Consider the following 18,947-nt stretch of genomic DNA (forward strand, 5'->3'; position numbering starts at 1 on the left):
ATACCAGCAGTCGATTGCAAGAGGTTATCAACAACAGCTCCTTGCTCTCCTTCTTTACAACATAAAGGTTTGTCCACACTAAGGCCCAACTCAATGAACATCTCAGGCTTTTCACGTAAATATAATTTTCGTATCACAATTTACAAATATCTCATTTTTTTATTACTTTTTTTTTTTTTTATATGTATATAAATTATCTATCCACAAAGGAGCCACCAGAGTGCTTGCAGGCGCGAGTCCACTGGCCATGCCTTGCGGTTTGCCTGAGTTATGGGGGCAGCTCGGCCAGGAGGCCTTGCTGCTGCAGCTGAGACCGCACCAGCGCATTCTCGTTCTTCAACGCTGCATTCTCGTTCTTGAGCACCTCCACCTCCTGCTTGAGCAACTCAAAGTCCATGTCTCGCCGCTGCACCTCCTTCAGCCGCTCCATCAGCTGCTCATTCTGCAGTCTCAGCTCAGATATGTAGTCACACGCCTTGGCCAGGATGCCACCTTTGCTCTGTGGAGAAGGAACCAGGTCAAGACCTCTTTAGGGCACTTCATCTTTTCAGATTTATGGAAGTCTATATAATGCTAAATGTATGAATTACATGGAAATGTATGATTTGCAGTGAATTTTAAAATATTTCCCCTTGTATAATCATATTCCATTTAATCAGCATTAATGAATGGATATAGTCATTCGGGGGAATTAATGACCCGGACCTTTTAGGGGTAAAAATTTATTGCCCCCATGGGGTGGTTTGAACACTCCTAAATTGAAATCTCTCTCATATGTAGTTAGGAGAAGTATGGAAGTATTTTCTGTAATTTTTTTGGATTTCCAAAATGAAAAATTTAAGTATGGGATCAATTATCCCAAAACCTTGGAAAAAAAAGTTTGTCCAAACATTTTTCAAGTTTTACTAAATATCCATTTTTTTGCCTCAAAATTATTTTTTGCTTTCCATCTGGGTAAAATATGAATCCTGGGGTATAAAGTGACCATCCTACGTGTTTGCTCAATGATTCTACTGTCCCCACAGTTTGTGGGGGGGATGTCAATGTGGGGCAAATTATGACCAAGTATGGGGCAAATAATGACCAAATTGTCCATATTCATTATTTACCCCGCAATTCACTTTTTACCTCAACTCTTTTTTCCCCACATATGATTTTTTACCCCAATCTTGGTCATTTTTTACCCCGAATGATTTTATTTACAACATAATTTATGTATATAAATATATTCTGGTATTCTGGTCTCCAGAACAATTGATAAAACCTGATCTAGGAACTATACTGTGTAATCTAATCTACTAAATTCTATTTCCAGAGTAAATAGACAGGTGCATTTAATATAAGGCTATCACAGTATCATCTAAAATCTATCAGAATGGTACGGACCTATAAAAAGAAAATGAAGCAATATAATGAAGTTACAATTGCAGTAGCAATTAATGATGTAATAGGAGGATCATCTATCAAGAGAACTGCTAAGAAATATGGAATGAGTAGTGGAATGTTGTGGGACCGTGTCCAGATGAAAAAATCTAATACTGAACACAAGGATAATAGGGTATATAAGTGATATATATATACATTATATATATATATATATATATATATATATATATATATATATATATATATATATATATATATATATATATATATATATAGTTTTCAGTTGTAAATGAACCTAGAATGGATACTGTACAAATGTAATATATATACTGTGTAGCCTATATGTACAGGTGTGTGTGTGTGTATCTTATCACCATTAATTATGTCACTTCAATCCCTTATGAACAGGGAAGGAAGATTTGTCTTGGTACAGAGTTGGAAGACAAGTTGAAGAATCTCCTTAAGAGGATGGAAAAGATGGGGCTAGGTCCCACCTTCTTGGAATTCCAGGATATAGTACATGACTATCTCATTGCCAATGAAATAAGCACTCCATTCAAAGACAACCGACCTGGATGTGATTGGGTTAACAGCTTCCTGCTCAGACATAATATGACATTAAAAAAAGGAGGACAAATGCAGTTGGCCCGCAAGAGTGTTACTTCAGATCCATTTGTTATCTATGGATTTTACGACATGCTTGAGAAGGAAATGGATCGTCTCAATATCAAAGATCGTCCAGAGTGTATTTATAACTTGGATGAAACGGGGTTCCCAATGGACCCATCAAAGTCCAAGACAATTGGGTCAAAGGGAGAAAAAACAGTGAGGCTCACACATGGCGCTAACAGAGAGAACATTACCGTCCTCGCAACATACTGTGCAGATGGTACATGTCTTGATCCCCTTGTAGTTTTCAAGGGCAAGAAAATGCAGTCAACTTGGATAGGAGAGGAAGCACTCCCAGGCACACAGTACGCTGTTACTGAATCTGGATGGATGACAAATGCTGTGTTTGAGGACTATCTTAAGACATTAGCAAAAAAGACTGCTAACACCCGTCCATTACTGGAATCCTGGATGGACATCTAAGCCACACTTCACTGACCACTGTGGAGGTGGCAATCCAGGAGAATATCTCATTAATCAAACTACCTCCACATTGTACCGACTTGCTTCAGCCTTTAGACGTTGCCTGTTTCGCACCAATGAAATCAAACTATGATGCAAAGCTTACACAATATGTGCAGACAACTGGCGCACGAGAACCGCTTAGAAAATCAGGATTTGTTAACATGCTATGTAGCATCTGGAGGCAAAGTCTTACAGAAAATAACATAAAAGCTGGCTTCAAGGCAACTGGCTTAATGCCCATTGATAAGACAAAGTATAACAATGAGAGGCTAGATCCTATCAAATTGGCAACATACAACTCATGGGTAAGCAAAGGGATGCCAACTAATGAGAATAATGACCCAATCCTTGAAGAGATACCCGAGCCAAATAATCAGGAAGAGCCACAAATTGAACTGCCCATTGAACCAATTAGGACATCAACACCAGCTCCTACAACACTCACTCATACAGATTCAAAGGCAGGCTGCAGCCACTGGACAAATGATCAGTCTAATTCATTAACTAGTCAAATTAATCAAGATGCAGAGAACAATACTTTGAGTAAATTCAGCACAGCAGAACTGGTTGATGAACTGCAAAGAAGAGCCCCTTCAGGTAAGACTTTAGACTTTCTACATAAGAAGTTATCATACAACAGCATAGGGCATAAATATATACATTAAATGACAATATACATATTTCAGTTTAAAAACATGAAAAATATGATATAAATCCAAGTCATGATTAAAACAATCTATTAAAAATCAAATTTTGTATAATATTCACGTTAATATATATATATATATATATATATATATATATATATATATATATATATATATATATATATATATATATATATATATATATATATATATATATATATATGCTTAAAATTGCTAAAATTTTCTAAAACTGAACTAAAACTAACCATAACATTTTAAAATCCAGGTATGAAGTACACCATCACTTTGGAGTTAAAACCTACTGAAACCACTCTGGAGGAGGTGCTCCATGCCCGCGGTCGAAGTGCTACCCCAGTTATGAAACGTAGAAGAGTAATACCTATGAAAGGACAGGTTATTACCAATGAAGAGTGCTTAAAAGAGATCAAGAGTAAGAGGAGAATAAAATGCAAACAGCTAAGCAAAACAAAAAGACAAAGCAGCCCCCAAAGAAAAAGAATGTTGAAGTTTCAGACACAGATTCCACAACTGTATCCACTGGGGAAATGGATGATGGCAACACTTCCAGTGATATCTCACTGTCTGACCTGCTGCCTCCTATGACCCCAGAAGCTACAGATGAAGTCAATGAACAACTAGAGAATGCTGGCACTAATCATGATATGATGCCTAAGCTGAGTGATGATTCTGTGAACAAATATTATGCTGTATTTTACACTGATCCCAAGTTAAAATATTATTGGGGTAAGGTGACGAAGACCATTACAAATGACGATGACGACGATGACATTGAAAAGGTGGATGTTGACTTCCTTCACCAAAAGGCATTTAGTAGTAACCCACATGACTGCACATGGTGCGAAAGACCAGTAAAAGACATTGAAGTATTAGAGTCACAGTACATATTTTATGGACCTGTTCTCCCAGAAATCAAAAAAGGAGTTTTCATTTTCCCTGATGTAGAGGCAAATGCCTGTCTTCTTCGTCTTAAAAAGGAAGGGCTCTGTTAATTAATTTTATTAACAGAATGGATCTGACCTAGTACTAGGGTCATTATTTACCCCATTCATTTTTTCCCCACGTGATTTTTTTTTACCCCAAAATGGTCATTTTTTTCCCTACAGGCAAATTTGCCAAATTTTTCAAATAATTCAGTTTGTTTAGTGATTCTTAGAGAAAATTCATCTCTATGAACTCTATTAGAATCCAAAGTAATTAAAATTTAGAGAAGTTTCAGCCCTTCTATTTTTTGCCCCTCACAATTCATTTCTTACCCCATTTGGGGGCAACAAATGATTATGTCTTTTTCAGTTATTAAGAAAAAAATATAAAGATTAGAACAAAAAAGTGTACAACATTGAAAGCACAACAGGATTACATATCTTATGGTGTATTTGTTTTTTTTCTAAGGCAAGTATTATGGGCTACAGGATGATGTTAATGAAAACTTTCATTTACTCCCCCGAATGACTATATATCAGTCTTGCTTTATCTATAAATATCTTATCCTTGAACTGTCCATTTTTTTCAGATAAGCAAAAAAGTTACTTGCAAAACCATTTACAGTAACTCAAACCTATAACCAGTTCGTAAATAATGTGAAAAAATTTCTACACTCGAGCAATTATTATTATTTTTTTTTTATAATTATATAGAGGAAAACTAGATTTATACAGAATAATGGCTGAGGTTTCAGTTTCACAATATACAAATATATATCAAGCTTGAAAACAGCCAAAATAGGTATTCAAGTTAATCTGAAATACTTTCCAAAAAATTTTCAAATCTTACCAAGTCCCACCTCCAAAAGTATCTCCACACCCACCGCTTTTAAATCCACACCACTTAAATTTTGGTCTCCTATTTGGCCATTCTAAACTTTGCCCCCCAAAAGTCCATTTTCATAGAATGCCAGAATGTTCTTCATTGCATTGTACTAAGTTGAATGTAAAATATTCAGTTAATTCACAGGGTTTAGAAATTCCTCCATCAGTTACAATCATATTTGAGTAATTTGTAACATATATAATCCACTGTCTCAGAAGATTTAGAACAACACTTACTTTAATGTCTTTTCTGGAATTATAAGATAGCTTGGAGTTTCTCCAAATAGAATTATATTTACAGTTGCCATAATTGCTGCATCCAAAAGGCACACACAATAAGGAGTCAGACAATGTCTTGGAAATTCTGCTGAAGTCGGGTATTTTGGTGACGTCTAGCAACTCAGAGAGAGTATAAGTTACTCTTGTGAGCCAGACCCTTCAGTGCTTCCTAAAGCGTGAAAGTTTTGCCCTTTACTTTTTTTTCATACATGATTGTTGCAAGACTGCAAAATCTTACCCATACATCCACTATAACTCACAATCCACTCTCAAATGCAAAAAAGGGTTGTACTTAAGTCCTAAAGGAAGCAAAAGTCACCATCAATGAAATATGCAGGTGATTAGGACATTCAAGGGGACCGTAGAAAGATTACTTTCTGCTGCATGCTTCCTCCAACCAAATGAAGTCCCAGCCCATAAAAAAAACGTCTCGTGATACATTTCCTTCGGTTGCCGGTCTGTCAAATCTGTTTTCTTCTTCATAGAAATCCCCTACTCTGTTCTTTGAAGATTTTCTCCTGGTTCCAGGGCATGCTTTATGGGCAAGGACTTCATTTGGCAAGGGGTGGCATGCAGTGGAAAGAAGACTTTACGGTCATCTTGCCACTTCCTATTCGCCTGCATATTTCATGGACTTTTTATTCCTTTAGGGCTTGAATACAACCTTTTTCCATACATGCGAGTAGCTTGGATGAACGGGTAAAGTTTTGTAGCCTTCCAGTCGCAAAAGGCAAAAAACACTGTTACTATCTAGTAAGCTGTGAGGGCGTCTGGCTCACAATTATAATTTATACTCTCCCTGAGATGCCAGGAGCCACAACAACACAAATCATCTGACTTTAGCAGAACTCAAACTACATTGTCTGACTCCTATCATATGAGCCTTTTGAGAGCACAGGGCATAACTTCAGTTACGGTGACAGTATGTATTTGCAAAGATTGTAACCCCTAGCCTCAAAATAATTCCCTTGAACTTAACAACCCTTCCCAATTTACTTTGGTGGGGTTAACTTACACAAAAAATCTTAAATTTGTGTTTTGGTAGAAAAAATTATTGTGATGCTCTCCTTATCCCCTTGGATCCAGGTGCTTCACTGGCCTCACGTGACCCAAAATCCAGGCCTTGGCTTACTTGAGTGGCCACTCTCACAGGTTTGTAGCTTATATGCTTAACGCACACAACACTCCCATGGGGTGTCAAGACTCCATGTCTCCTTTGCAGTATAATTACCTCTTTTTTGCAATAAGCATTTTTTGTTTTTTTTTTTGCTATTTTCCAATGTCTTTTTTTTTCTTTTTCTTTTGTAATATTCAATTTTCTGTAATACAAACTGCACCACCAGTTTCAACAGGTAGGAATAGGATTCTGAGCATGCAAATAGTATTCTCCATGGAGCCGACTGTGGTTCACAATCCACACTCATTTACCAATAGGAATAATACAATAGGTACTTCCTAAATGCCCATTGATTCTAATCACACTTCAAGAGCTTTGTGCACCCACGGTGAGTTATTCCTGTCACTCTGGCTGTCAGTAAAAATTCTCATAATGGCATGTTTCTGTTAACCAGGCCTGTAGCCAAATTTTTCTCTGATGGCAAATTCATGACATTAATCACCTAGACAATTTTTTCATGTCTTCTTCTTGTGCCATGGCAAATGCATGCCATTGACAAATCATGCCTTGTTCTTCCTCCACTTATTTCTGTCTCTCGCAACGTCACCCAAATCTGTCTTGTTCTGCATGTTCAGTCTCTTCTTCATCCAGTTGCACATCTTCATCCTCTGCCTTCCTCTAGCTCTCTCCCCCACCTGCTCAGTCTCTATTACTTAACGCTCCATTCAGTCATCCTCTCTGAGAACATGACCAACAAATCTCCACTGTCTCTCTCTGATGGTAGCCATCAAATCTCTCTTTGTTTTCATCTTCTTCAACACTTCCACATTCGACCCCTCCATACCCACAAAATTCTAAGCATTCTTCTGCAAAGCCACATTTCTGCATCTTCAAGTCTCTTCTCCATGACTTCACTTAACGTCCAAGACTCATATCCAGACGTAGCAGTTCAATGGTTTTTTCTTGGCGTTCATTTCAATTCTCTTTGCATAAAAAGACTCCTCATGTCCATGAAAGTTTTCTTTGCTGGTCCAATTCTGAACTCGATGTTCTTATTGGACCATCCATCTGATGTTATCCAAATTCCCAGATATTTGAAACTGTCCTTCTGCTCTATCCCAGTTCCATTCACCATCAAGCAACACGTGCGTATCTGTGCTTTCCTTGTACAGACCACTGAGGTTTTCTGGCAGTTAATCATCAATCCAAGCTTTCCACTCTCCTCGGTCACAATGTTAATCAATCCTTGAAGCTTCTCCCCTCTGTATTCACAATCAAAGCCATATCGTCTGCGTACCTCAGATTGTTATAATTCCTTTCACCCAGCTGTAGCTCAGCACTTGTCATGATCTTGCTTAGAGCTTTCTCACTATACTAGTTGAATAAATCAGGTGACAAAATTTTATGTTGCTGGACGCTTTTCGGAATGTCGGTCCAGTCTACCAACTCTCCATGCAATCCGATGGCTGCTTTGTGGTCCCAATTCAAATTTTGAATTATTCTTAGGTCTTTCCCATCAATCTCGAGTTCTTCCAATATTCTCACCAACTCTTTATACTTGCGATGTACTTGTACAGATGTACAAGTCTTTTTGTTTCTCAATACACTTTTCCACTAACGTCCTCAAGCACAGAATTGCATTTCTTAACCCCTTTCCTGGTCGATAACCGAACTGTTCTTCTGGTAGTTTTCCCCTGATGGTACATTTCACTTGATTCAACTCCACTCTTAAAGTAATCTTTGTCACATGACTCATCAGGCTTATCATTCGATGATTATTACACTTCCAGACTCTTTAAGCAAGGCAATGAAGATTGATTCCAGCATTTCTTCAGGAATTTCCTCTGAGTTGTGAACATGGTTCACTATCTCTGTCAATTTTCCTACTCCAAAACTCCCCAAAGCATTTACTAATTAAAACACAATGTGAATATTTCCTTTCCACTTTCATCTTGTCCACTGCCTGCTTGATTTCAACTGCTGTTATCATATGACCAGCCATCAGCTTACTTATCTCTGTTTTTTTTTTCCTTCCATCATCAGCACAGAAACCTTTGTTGTAATTAGTCCATCTTCACTTGACTGACTCTTCATCATCAGAAATGAGCCATCTTCATCCTTAATGCAACCTGTCAGACTTCTCTTCCTCCTAAGTGTGGCCTGTCTAACTTTTTTATGCATCATCTGTGCATCTTTCTTCTCCAGCTCTTCAATCTCTTCCCAACACTCCTCAGATATTCTTCCTCTGCTTCTCTGCACATCTTTCGATCTCCTTGTTCAATTGTTTGTACTTCTCCTGGGTGTTTTTTGCCAGTCTTTTCTCATCAATCTTATGAAGTATCTCCTGAGTCATCCACTTATTTGTTAAATTTTATTCTGTTTCCAGAAGCCATTGCTCTGCTGCCTTCATTATTGCATTCTGAAGGAATTTCCATTCAACTTTCTCCTCCATCTGTGGTCTGATTTTAGCAGCTTTAACTGTAGTTGAGGGGCAGTCTTCTTCCAAAAGATTTTCTTTAATTTTATTCTGATTTTTCTACTAAGCAATATATGATCTGTATCACAATCAGCTCCTTGAATACGTTCTGACCCTTTGCACTGCATTTTGAAAGCTTTCATTGATTAAGATGAAATCAATCTGACTCCAGCAACCATTTTCAGGACTTTTCTTCAGGACTCGACTAGCCCATCACCTTGATCATTCCTCTGTCCCAGACCAAATGTACATTGAAAAATACTAATTATACTTATGGGTTTATAAATTTTGGCATAAAATCACAACAGCCTTCTGACTTGCCCTGAACACTGCTCCTAAGATCTTTCACTGCCTTTCCACTGCTCATGTTGCTGCTTTGTCATTGAAAATGTGGACAGCCCCTATGCACTGCCCTCATATACTACAAACCACTGACTGCTCTCAACCTCCTACTGCATACCTAGTGCGTCTTGACACCCTCATACTTTGCCACACCATTGTTTCTCTGTACTCAGATAGGGACAATGACATTGAGATGTTTGTACTGTGGAGATGAGAAGACAATTCTTTAATGGAAGAAAACAATAAAGACAACTCCGAAGTTTCACTTCAAAGAAGTTAGAGATCTTCTATGTCAGTGAGAGAGAGAGAGAGAGAGAGAGAGAGAGAGAGAGAGAGAGAGAGAGAGAGAGAGAGAGAGAGAGAGAGAGAGAGAGAGAGAGAGAGAGAGAGAGTGAGAGTGAGAGTGAGAGTGAGAGTGAGAGTGAGAGTGAGAGTGAGAGTGAGAGTGAGAGTGAGAGTGAGAGTGAGAGTGAGAGAGAGTGGAGAGTGTGGTGGTGTGTGTGTGTGTGTGTGTGTGTGTGTGTGTGTGTGTGTGTGTGTGTGTGTGTGTGTGTGTGTGTGTGTGGGAGAGAGAGAGAGAGAGAGAGAGAGAGAGAGAGAGAGAGAGAGAGAGAGAGAGAGAGAGAGAGAGAGAGAGAGTGTTTTCACTAATTCCCTGCAGGCAACACTGTCATGCCAAGAATGGCCACCTCACCAGGGATGCGCATATCATTAACTCAGTCTCTGGCTCTTACATCATACAGACTTGCATCATGGATACTTTTGCAGGAATTTAGGCCAAAATGTAGGACTAAGGCTTCATATCATCCTACATGCCTGCATCAAAGCCACAAACCAAGACTTTATCAGTGCATAGATGGCATGGAAGCAAACACATCAAATGCCCACACATGGTATGCACCACCATGCCTTTGGCACTTTAGCCAGATGAAAGGTACCTGCAATAACCCTGTGGATCTGGATGATGTGACCATCATGTCATGAAAAAATTTGGCCAAGGGCTGGGGTGACAGGAGCATGTACCATCATGAAAAAAATTGGCTGAGGGCCAGAAAAAAAAAAAAAAAAATGCCATCATGAAAAATTTGGCTACTTGTCAGGGTGATGGGAATTACTCATCATGAGTGCACAAAGATCTTGGAGTATAATTGAAATCGGTGAACATTTCGGAAGGGCTCTTACATTATTTCCACCAGTGAGCGAGGGTAGAATGTACTATCCATGAGCCTTGGCAGAAAGAGCACGAGCTCCAGGGAGGACACTATTTCTCTGCTCAGGGTCCTAAAAATATTTTTGAATTACACAAATAACATCATATTTCTCATTACTACAAACAGAGATAATCTGGAGTCTATTCAAGGAAAACAGTCTACTACCATCGTGATATGGCATAAAACAAATAACAAATATACGCCTTGGAAAATGGAAAAACAGCAAAAGAGGCTTAAGCAGAAAAAGAGAGGAGGCAAGGAATTCACATGGGCCAGGCCTACAAATCACACACCTGGGAGAGTCACCACACAAGAAAGCCCACTGCCTGAATTTGGTCAACTTGTAGGCCACAAGGCACCCAGATCTAACAGGTTAAAAACAGCACCCAATCACCACACCACTCCCTTTACCTGTGCACTCTTGGGGTGTGCATCGGGGCAGTCGGGGATGATCTTGGCTAGGCGGCAGATCCAGTTGTTAATCTTGTCCCGTCTTCTGCGCTCAACCTCATTATGTGTGACTCTCCGCTTCTCCTCCCTGGTGGTCCCAGTCAGACGCTGGCTCATCATGCTCTCGCTTGTTCTCGGAGTGAGGCTGCGAGGCGCGGTGTTGGTGAGAACATCGCTGATGACATAAAATTGTCCTGCAAAAGGGAGGGTTGGTAATGGGTGAGAGGGAAATGAGTCAGAAGAAAAATGGTTAATGTCAGTGAATATGGGTTATCTTTGAAGGAATACAACATTTTGATGAACGTCCTGTGTACTGCAATTTTAGTTCAATAATCTTATTTATAAATAGATGGCTCTATAAATGCTTTCGCATCTTGTTTTAATAGACAAAAGAGGGGGAATATCAATTCCCTCCAACATAAAGTTTGTAGTGGCTAATATCAACAATTACAATATGGAAGGAAGAGCAATAACATACTATTGTACTTTATTTCAAGTAAACTGTCTACCTTGACAGTGTAAAACAACTGTACATCTGAAACTTTCTCTCTCTCTCTATCTCTCTCTCTCTCTCTCTCTCTCTCTCTCTCTCTCTCTCTCTCTCTCTCTCTCTCTCCTTCTTCCTTATTCTTCACACACCTGCTTCGCAGACACAGACTTTCTAACTTTCTGATCAATTTGAGCTTTTGTGCTACTGTTAAATTCACCTTTTCCGCTTTCCTGCCCTTCTTCCAGACAACATGCTTATAGGAAATGATCAATACTATACCACTTAAACCCACTGACACACAGAAAGAAAAAAAGAAGATAAGATGAAGAAAAAAGAAAGTGAACATTATGGAGCAGTAAACAATATAAACAAAGTGATGGCCAATTAACTAGCAGTCAGCTCTCAAAGAAGCAACTCGTGCCCCTGGTTGCCACAGTTCCGATGCAACGTGAATAACTAACAAACTGAGTGGCCTGCATCAAATTTTGTCCAGTGCTTCTGGTATCCGTTAAAGAAGGATCCATAAAACTTTTAGTATGAGTCTGTTTAATCACTAAGGAGTCAATTAGCACCTAATCTCAACTGTTTACCCTCCTTCAATTTTCAGAAAAAAAAATTATGCTTACTACAATCCTTCTCGTTATTAACCCATTGCCCGACGGGTGGCATGTACATACATGCCATAGAGTATGCATGGACATGCCATGAGTTTTTTTTTTGTTACAATCACGGCAAAAGATTATTTTTTTGGCAGTGAAAGTGTGATTAAGTCGGTTCTAACACTTTCTCATTTTTACCATGCAACAAACAAAAAAAATGCAACAAACCGACAATTTCAACTCCATGATGCCACACACTGCTTATTTTATTCGGACTATAGACCGAATAATGATCAACTATGGAGTCTATATAACAACAAAAATACCCTTCAGTCTCAATTTATCAGGAAGTTTGGCAAGTAGAGACTGTAAAAAATAATGAAAAATGAAAATACAACATATCTTCGTAGTATTACGAAGAAACGGCATGGGATGCTGATATTTGGCATGAGTGGTCGCGCATGCTCGGGCGACGATATAAGCCCCCGGCAGCAAGGCCCAGGCCACTATGAATGCTACCCGTCAATTATCAAAATGTTAAAGATGATATTGATGATGATGATAGCGACAGAATTTAGAAATAACATGAAAAATCAGGTGGGCCTAGTAATTGTGTCTTTAGAGACAAAGTGCTTAAAAAGCTATTTACCTGAAAACAAAACCAACATAACAACTTCAAGTACCTAACACAAATGGACTGATTTCGCTTCAAAAATAAAACCTAGTTAAATATATATACAGGGGATCCCTAATATTCGTCGACCAGTTATTTAATATTTCACTCTTTTGTCGTTATTTAGCAGATATGTTGTTAATCGAACTTCACTCTCTTTATTATTCATATAAATCTAGAAACAAATAAGAAACTAATAAGAAACATCAAAATGCATGAAGCTTCAATGTGAAATTAAATAAAAAGAGAATAGGAATGGGAATTCCAGAATATGTATTCCTGTACCAAAAACTGAAAGTTGTTGCAAACTGCTATCTAGAACTACAGCAACAGAACACATGCATTTTCCAGCCACTGAAACAGGTTGACACCGCTGCAAGGGCTCATTCACTTGTGGCCTTAAATGTAACCTACGTGATTTGGGTGATATGACTTTCATGTCACGAAAAAAATTTGATGCAGACTAGGTAACAAGAATGTGTTATGATGAAAAAAATTGCTGAAGGCCAGAGTAACGGGAGGATGTTGTCATAAAAAAAAAAAATTAGCCAAGGCACAGAATGACGGGAATGACTCGTCCGAAGAACAGAAAAAAAATTAGATTAGAATCAGCGGGTATTTATGAAGGGGCTCTTGTCTGATTTCTACAGGTAAGCAAGGGTGGAATGTGCGATTCATGAGCCATGCCTAGGAGAGCACTAGCTTCTGGGGACATGTAATTTCAACGCTCAGGATCTTTTCCAGCCCATCGTGACTGGTGGCGCAGGGTGTCACAGAAAAGAAAACATGAAAACATAAAAATTGGCACAAGAGATAAAACACAGTCTGCTCCATGGAAACAGTCTATTACCATACTGATGCATATCAAATGACAAACAGACCTTGGAAAATGGCTAAAAAACAAAAAACCTTAAACAGGAAAAAAAAAAAAAAAAAAAAAAAATTGTACAGGGGAGGCAAGGAGCTTTATACCACACACAAGTGTTTGTGTGGGCCAGGCCTACAAGCCACACAACCGATGTCACTACGCAAGAAAGCTCAATCCCCAAATTTTGGTACATGTGCAAGCCAGATACAACAGGGTAATGTTTACTTACTTCCCCAACTCATTAATGAATGAATGCTGCTCCAAAAGCATGTTTAGATGTGTTTACACTAAATAAGAAGATGAAAATAATAAAAAAGAACAAAAGTGGTAAACAAATCAGTGATACTGGGCAGCCCCCTTCCTCCAAACTGGTGTGGTGTGTGCAGTAATTATACATTCTCAGAAAATTCAACATTTTCATTTCTCTTTCATATGAACTTCTCTTATTAAATAGTATTACTCTTCCTAGCACTACTGGTCCATATTACACCTTTCTATAATGTACTCCTACTGGATATTGTGCTTTCACTATTCATGAAATTGTTATTTGTCATATTTTACTTATCCATATTTTCAGCTAATACTAGGGATCCCTTGTATATAGACTTCTAACAGGGAAAATAAGAAATTAAATAATAAAACATTAATAAGATGGACTAGAAAGTTTACCTCTAATTCAGCAGCAATTTTGTTATATATTCACACAGTCTCACATTGCACACTATTACAAAAAAAATTTGTTTCCTTTTTTGGTTTATACAAGAGGAAAAAATTATTTGTGGTAGAACGTCAACTTTACAACGGAGTTAGTCCTTCTGTTGACCTTTAAGATTAAGTTTACACTTTATATCAAATAGTATTCTTTGCCAATTAAACAGTATTAATCATTAAATAGAAACCAAAAAAAAATTATAATTCTGGATGTAATTATGGTTAAAAAACTATCTCCTTAGCAATTATACATAAACCCACTTTTGCATACTTTAATTCATCTTCTATTTTACAACAGTCTGCCTTTAGGCCTTGTGGAATAGATGAACCGAAGGGAAAAAAATAAATACCATCCTTTTGAAGGCATACTAACATCCAGAGAGCTTTCAGAATAATTCTGACGGGGTATGGGAAAGATGAATATAATATGTCACCTAAAAGCTCTATACAATCAGCTAATGAATGACCTCAAATAATGAAGCTACCAGTTTACATGTCTATAGATGTCCTCCTTTCTTTGCCTGAGCCAAGACCATGATCCTGTACATTTCAATTACCTTAGCTATTTACATCAGTACCATATAGTCTTGGGAGGATGAAGTTGTGGTTGATGAAGAGGAGGATATGATAAAGATGAGGAGAATAAAGAGGGGGATGAGGATGAGGAGAATAAAGAGATGAGGAAGAGGAGGAGGGAGGAGGAGGAAGGAGGAGGAAGAAGGAGGAAGAGGAGGAGGAAGAGGAGGAGGAAGGAGGAGGAAGGAGGAGGAAAAGGAAGAGAAAAAGGAGCAGGAGGAGGAGAAAAAGGAGGAGGAGGAGGAGGAGGAAAACAAAGTAGATAACAATGAGGACTAGGATTAGGAGAAGAAACAGAAGGGGAAGAAGGCTGAAAAAGACGAGCAATTATGGAAACGACAACAGCACAGTCCAAAGACTCCTGCAAGCCCCCCTCCCCCCCTAACCAACAGAGCCAACCCCAGTCCACCCCGCCAATCCCTCGAGCCCACACCACAATCTCAATCGTACCTCCTGAAACCACAACCGCACTATTGCCGTCAGTTGGGACATCTCCCGAGGTGATCAGGGCTAAGCGGGTCTCAGAGTTGTCACTAGGAGAGCCGTTCATTTGCGTGGCCGTTAACAAGTTGGGTACTGTGTTCTGGACTGCACCTTGGGGTATCGCGTCGACGCCACCATCTGTGCCGAACTGTACCACCCGATATGCCACAGCTCCTGAAGGGACAAAGTGGAAAAGAGAAAAAAAAATTTAAGTTATCATCAGGCTCTCATAAAAACACGGAGTAGTCTTAAGATGTCTAGAATGTATCACAGAGAGAATGCTTCTTGTGCTGTGATTCTTTGATGCAATGCATTTCCTTGCACATCTCATCCTAAAATCTTACAATCATTGCTTAGCTCAGAAATCCATCAAATTTCAAATAACACTAGATAAGATAGCACTCATGAGAAAAACACATAAACCAAGCTGTAATAATTTCTCTACCTCTGAAACCCTAATCTCCCTAGACCAATACTTTTCTTACACCTGCTAAACCTTGGCAGGAAAAAAAAAATTAATAACAACAAATAACTAAATTCTCCTTCTTGCCGTCTTGCACCACTAGCAGACCAGCTCAACACAGAGACTCTACCCTTAACAACTCCTGAATCTGTCTTCCTCCTCTAGTGCCAAGCAACCACATGCCCATATCTTGTTTCCCAAGGCCCTCTCTGCCCCCATCACTTCGCCTTTGGTCCTTACCGCTGTGCTCCGAATCAGAGCGAAGGGTGAAGCCAGACTGGGCGAGAATCGGGGACGAGCTATCGCGGACGGCTCCGTCTTCCTCCACGATGGCCAGGCGCTGCGTGAGAGCAACCTTGTCGTCCTCACACTCGCAGTCCTTGTCCCCACTGTGGGTAAAGGTTCGGTTAAGTTTGGTTAATGCTTACAGAAAGTTTCAATCTGTTAATAATCCACTATGCTATTTAATTTCATGAAATATTTGTTAATAATCAAGTTTGGTCATTCTTATTAAGTTTGTAATTCATGGAATGAAAGAAAGAGTAGTTGAATTTGTTCATTATCTTCAGGATAATGTGGACCTTCTAACAGTTCAGCTGGAATTTAATGAGCATTTGATGTTTGGTAAAAGTTTGGAAAACAGCTGCAGTTGCTTTCAAAAGTAGACATTTCTCTTACAATTATATTGGTAATCTTCTCTCCAAATTGATTTGAAATATACTATAATAACTGTTGGCAGGCCTGCAATCTCAAAACAGGTGTGGAGGCTGCATCAACTGGTGCAAGAACAGTGGTGGACAAAAGGAAAACTTTTACCTGTTGACCTTGCAATCTATTCAATACAGGTGGGTGTGCATTAATCACATTTCACATTGCAATGAATATTTGCATTAATCTGTACAATAATCATTCTCCACACACAAAAAAAAAACATAATTTAGATTAGATTTTCCATAAACATCAAAATCATCCAAACATATTAAAAAAAAAAACAGATATACATCCCATTCCAATTTCAAATATTGAAATACTAAAAACCATTACTCATTTTTACGTTCTTCTTGTATTCATTTAAAATGAAATTTCCTGCAAATTCAAATACATATTAATAGTATCGTCCCAATTTCTTATTTCAATCTAGCATACTTTCTCTCCTCTTTTTCATATTCAAAATTGGCAGCCATTCTAATTCCTAGAGTCACATAATATCATGAAATAAAAAATACAGCAAGTTCCAAATGCAATCAATTTGCCCCTCGATTACATACTGTCCACTGTAGTCTTTAGGGAATTTTGTTGCACACAGATAGCTCCACAAATGCCCAATCACCAAGGAGTCAATTAGTAGGCCCTAGTGACCGGTTTCTCAATTCCTTGAATTTGTGCAAAAATGTGCTTTTTCCTAATGCTATCAATATCAATACTTGTTTATCATTGACATTACAAACATAAAATTAATTATAAACTTAAGAATTATCAATATGCTATTAAAAGTAAGAAATATGACTAAAAGCATGTCTATATGCATGTGTGTGAATAAGAGGACTTTGTGTATTTATGCATGCTTGTGCAAATACATGTGCATTATCATGTCTTGTACAGAGTATCTGCAAGGCGGCACATTATTATAGGACTTGCTCTTAGGCATTCAGTTTTTCTTGATAGATAGACGGCATTTTTATCAATGCTCTTATACCATTTTGAGTAAAACAACCATGACTGGATACAAACACTTCATATACAGAGAAAGTTAATTCTATACAGAATGTTTTTTCCCAGTTGAAAAATTGAACTAACACTAGCTTACATGACAAGAGAAAGATCTGTCCCAGTTTCATAAATTCTTACCTAACTGCAAATACAGTAAGTTTTGAAATGAGACCCACATTTTTCTTCCCTCATTTCATTCAGTAAAATATGTAAATGCATCCTCTTTTCAGTTACCTACATTTGGTATATTATACATGCTAAAACTGCTTTTAATAATGTTAATCTTTTTTTTTTTTTTACATGAAAATCTTACTTTGAATGCTATTATCTCCATTCAGGTATCAACTTACAAACATATCTCTGATCTGACTTCCCAAAATATATATGTAAAACTAATATGACCTTTAAAATAAACCAAATCCCTTAATTTCAGATTAAGAAAGGCAATTAACAATACAGAAGGTAATACAAATAGGCCACTATTCAAAATAAATTTCATACAAATTCCTCACATTACTGTGTAAAATGTTTCAAAAGCTCTTTCAATATGATCACAAAAATCTCATTTGCTTCAGTCAAATGAATCAAAGAAATTTGGTATTATCAAAAGCATTAAAGTCATAATTTTTACCATTATTATCATCAATACCAATTTTAAATTGGCCTTGATCAAATATGAACCTTTGCTAGTCTTAGCATCTGGGCAGCAAGGTCAGATCAAGAAATTGCAATTGGTAGTGATTAAAAGAACGTGCACACTACTTATGCATATATGGGGAGTAAAATGCCCAAGATAAGTTAAATCTTCATGTCTTCTTCTTAAATCTTCATTTCTAATATGATGACTGCACACTGCAATTTGTAAAAGGGCACACATCCACACACATACAAGCATACACATAGTATAAATGTAAGCAAGCCCCCTGCACCCCCATTTATTAGCACTTCGTACCAACTTATAGAAAACCCAACATCAACCCCAAACCGACCGGCATGGCATGTACGTACATGATATGCCCACTTTGGGTTTTTATTTTATTAACTGTTTTTACACATAGATGGCTCCAGTTGTACTAAGTCACCAATCACCAATGAGCCAATTATGACTACTAAAAAACATTTTTCCTGCAAGTCCAATGAAAGGTGAAATCAGGTAAGGTCACAGGGTCTACTACTTTGACTCCTTTGTGGCTAAGCACTTGCAGAGCCATCTATGTGCAGAGACAAAACAGTCTAAGATGAGCACAGCATTTTCCTAGTGACGTTTGGTTAAGAACTCTGGCCGTGTGAGGCTGTTGTTTTAAACAAGATATTTTCATCATTTTGCAGTAAATATGAGACCACAGCAGCTGCACCTGTGTTGTTTTATTACACTTTATTTATGCTCTATATGATAGCAGTGTCCATTTCTCTCTATCTCTGCGTGTCACTCTCGGCAACAAGAATTGACTCCACTAATAACTTTAACTGATATCTATTGTTTTG

The 18,947-nt window shown here is 38.1% G+C and overlaps 1 protein-coding gene across 1 annotated transcript in view; it reads right to left on the reverse strand.

The window, feature by feature from the left end:
• Nucleotides 1-102: 102 nt before the first annotated feature.
• The window catches only part of LOC119595464 (upstream stimulatory factor 2-like), a 20,670-nt gene continuing 1,825 nt past the window's right edge, over nt 103-18,947 (reverse strand). The window contains exons 2-5 of the mRNA XM_037944588.1: nt 15,993-16,141; nt 15,257-15,463; nt 10,851-11,083; nt 103-499 (exon numbers count right to left, since the gene is read on the reverse strand). Of these exons, the coding sequence (XP_037800516.1) occupies nt 269-499; nt 10,851-11,083; nt 15,257-15,463; nt 15,993-16,141 (820 nt within the window). The 3' untranslated portion in view covers nt 103-268. The remainder of the gene's footprint in view (nt 500-10,850; nt 11,084-15,256; nt 15,464-15,992; nt 16,142-18,947) is intronic.

Source organism: Penaeus monodon, chromosome 36 (assembly GCF_015228065.2).
Source record: "Penaeus monodon isolate SGIC_2016 chromosome 36, NSTDA_Pmon_1, whole genome shotgun sequence".
Classification (NCBI taxonomy): Eukaryota; Metazoa; Arthropoda; class Malacostraca; order Decapoda; family Penaeidae; genus Penaeus; species Penaeus monodon.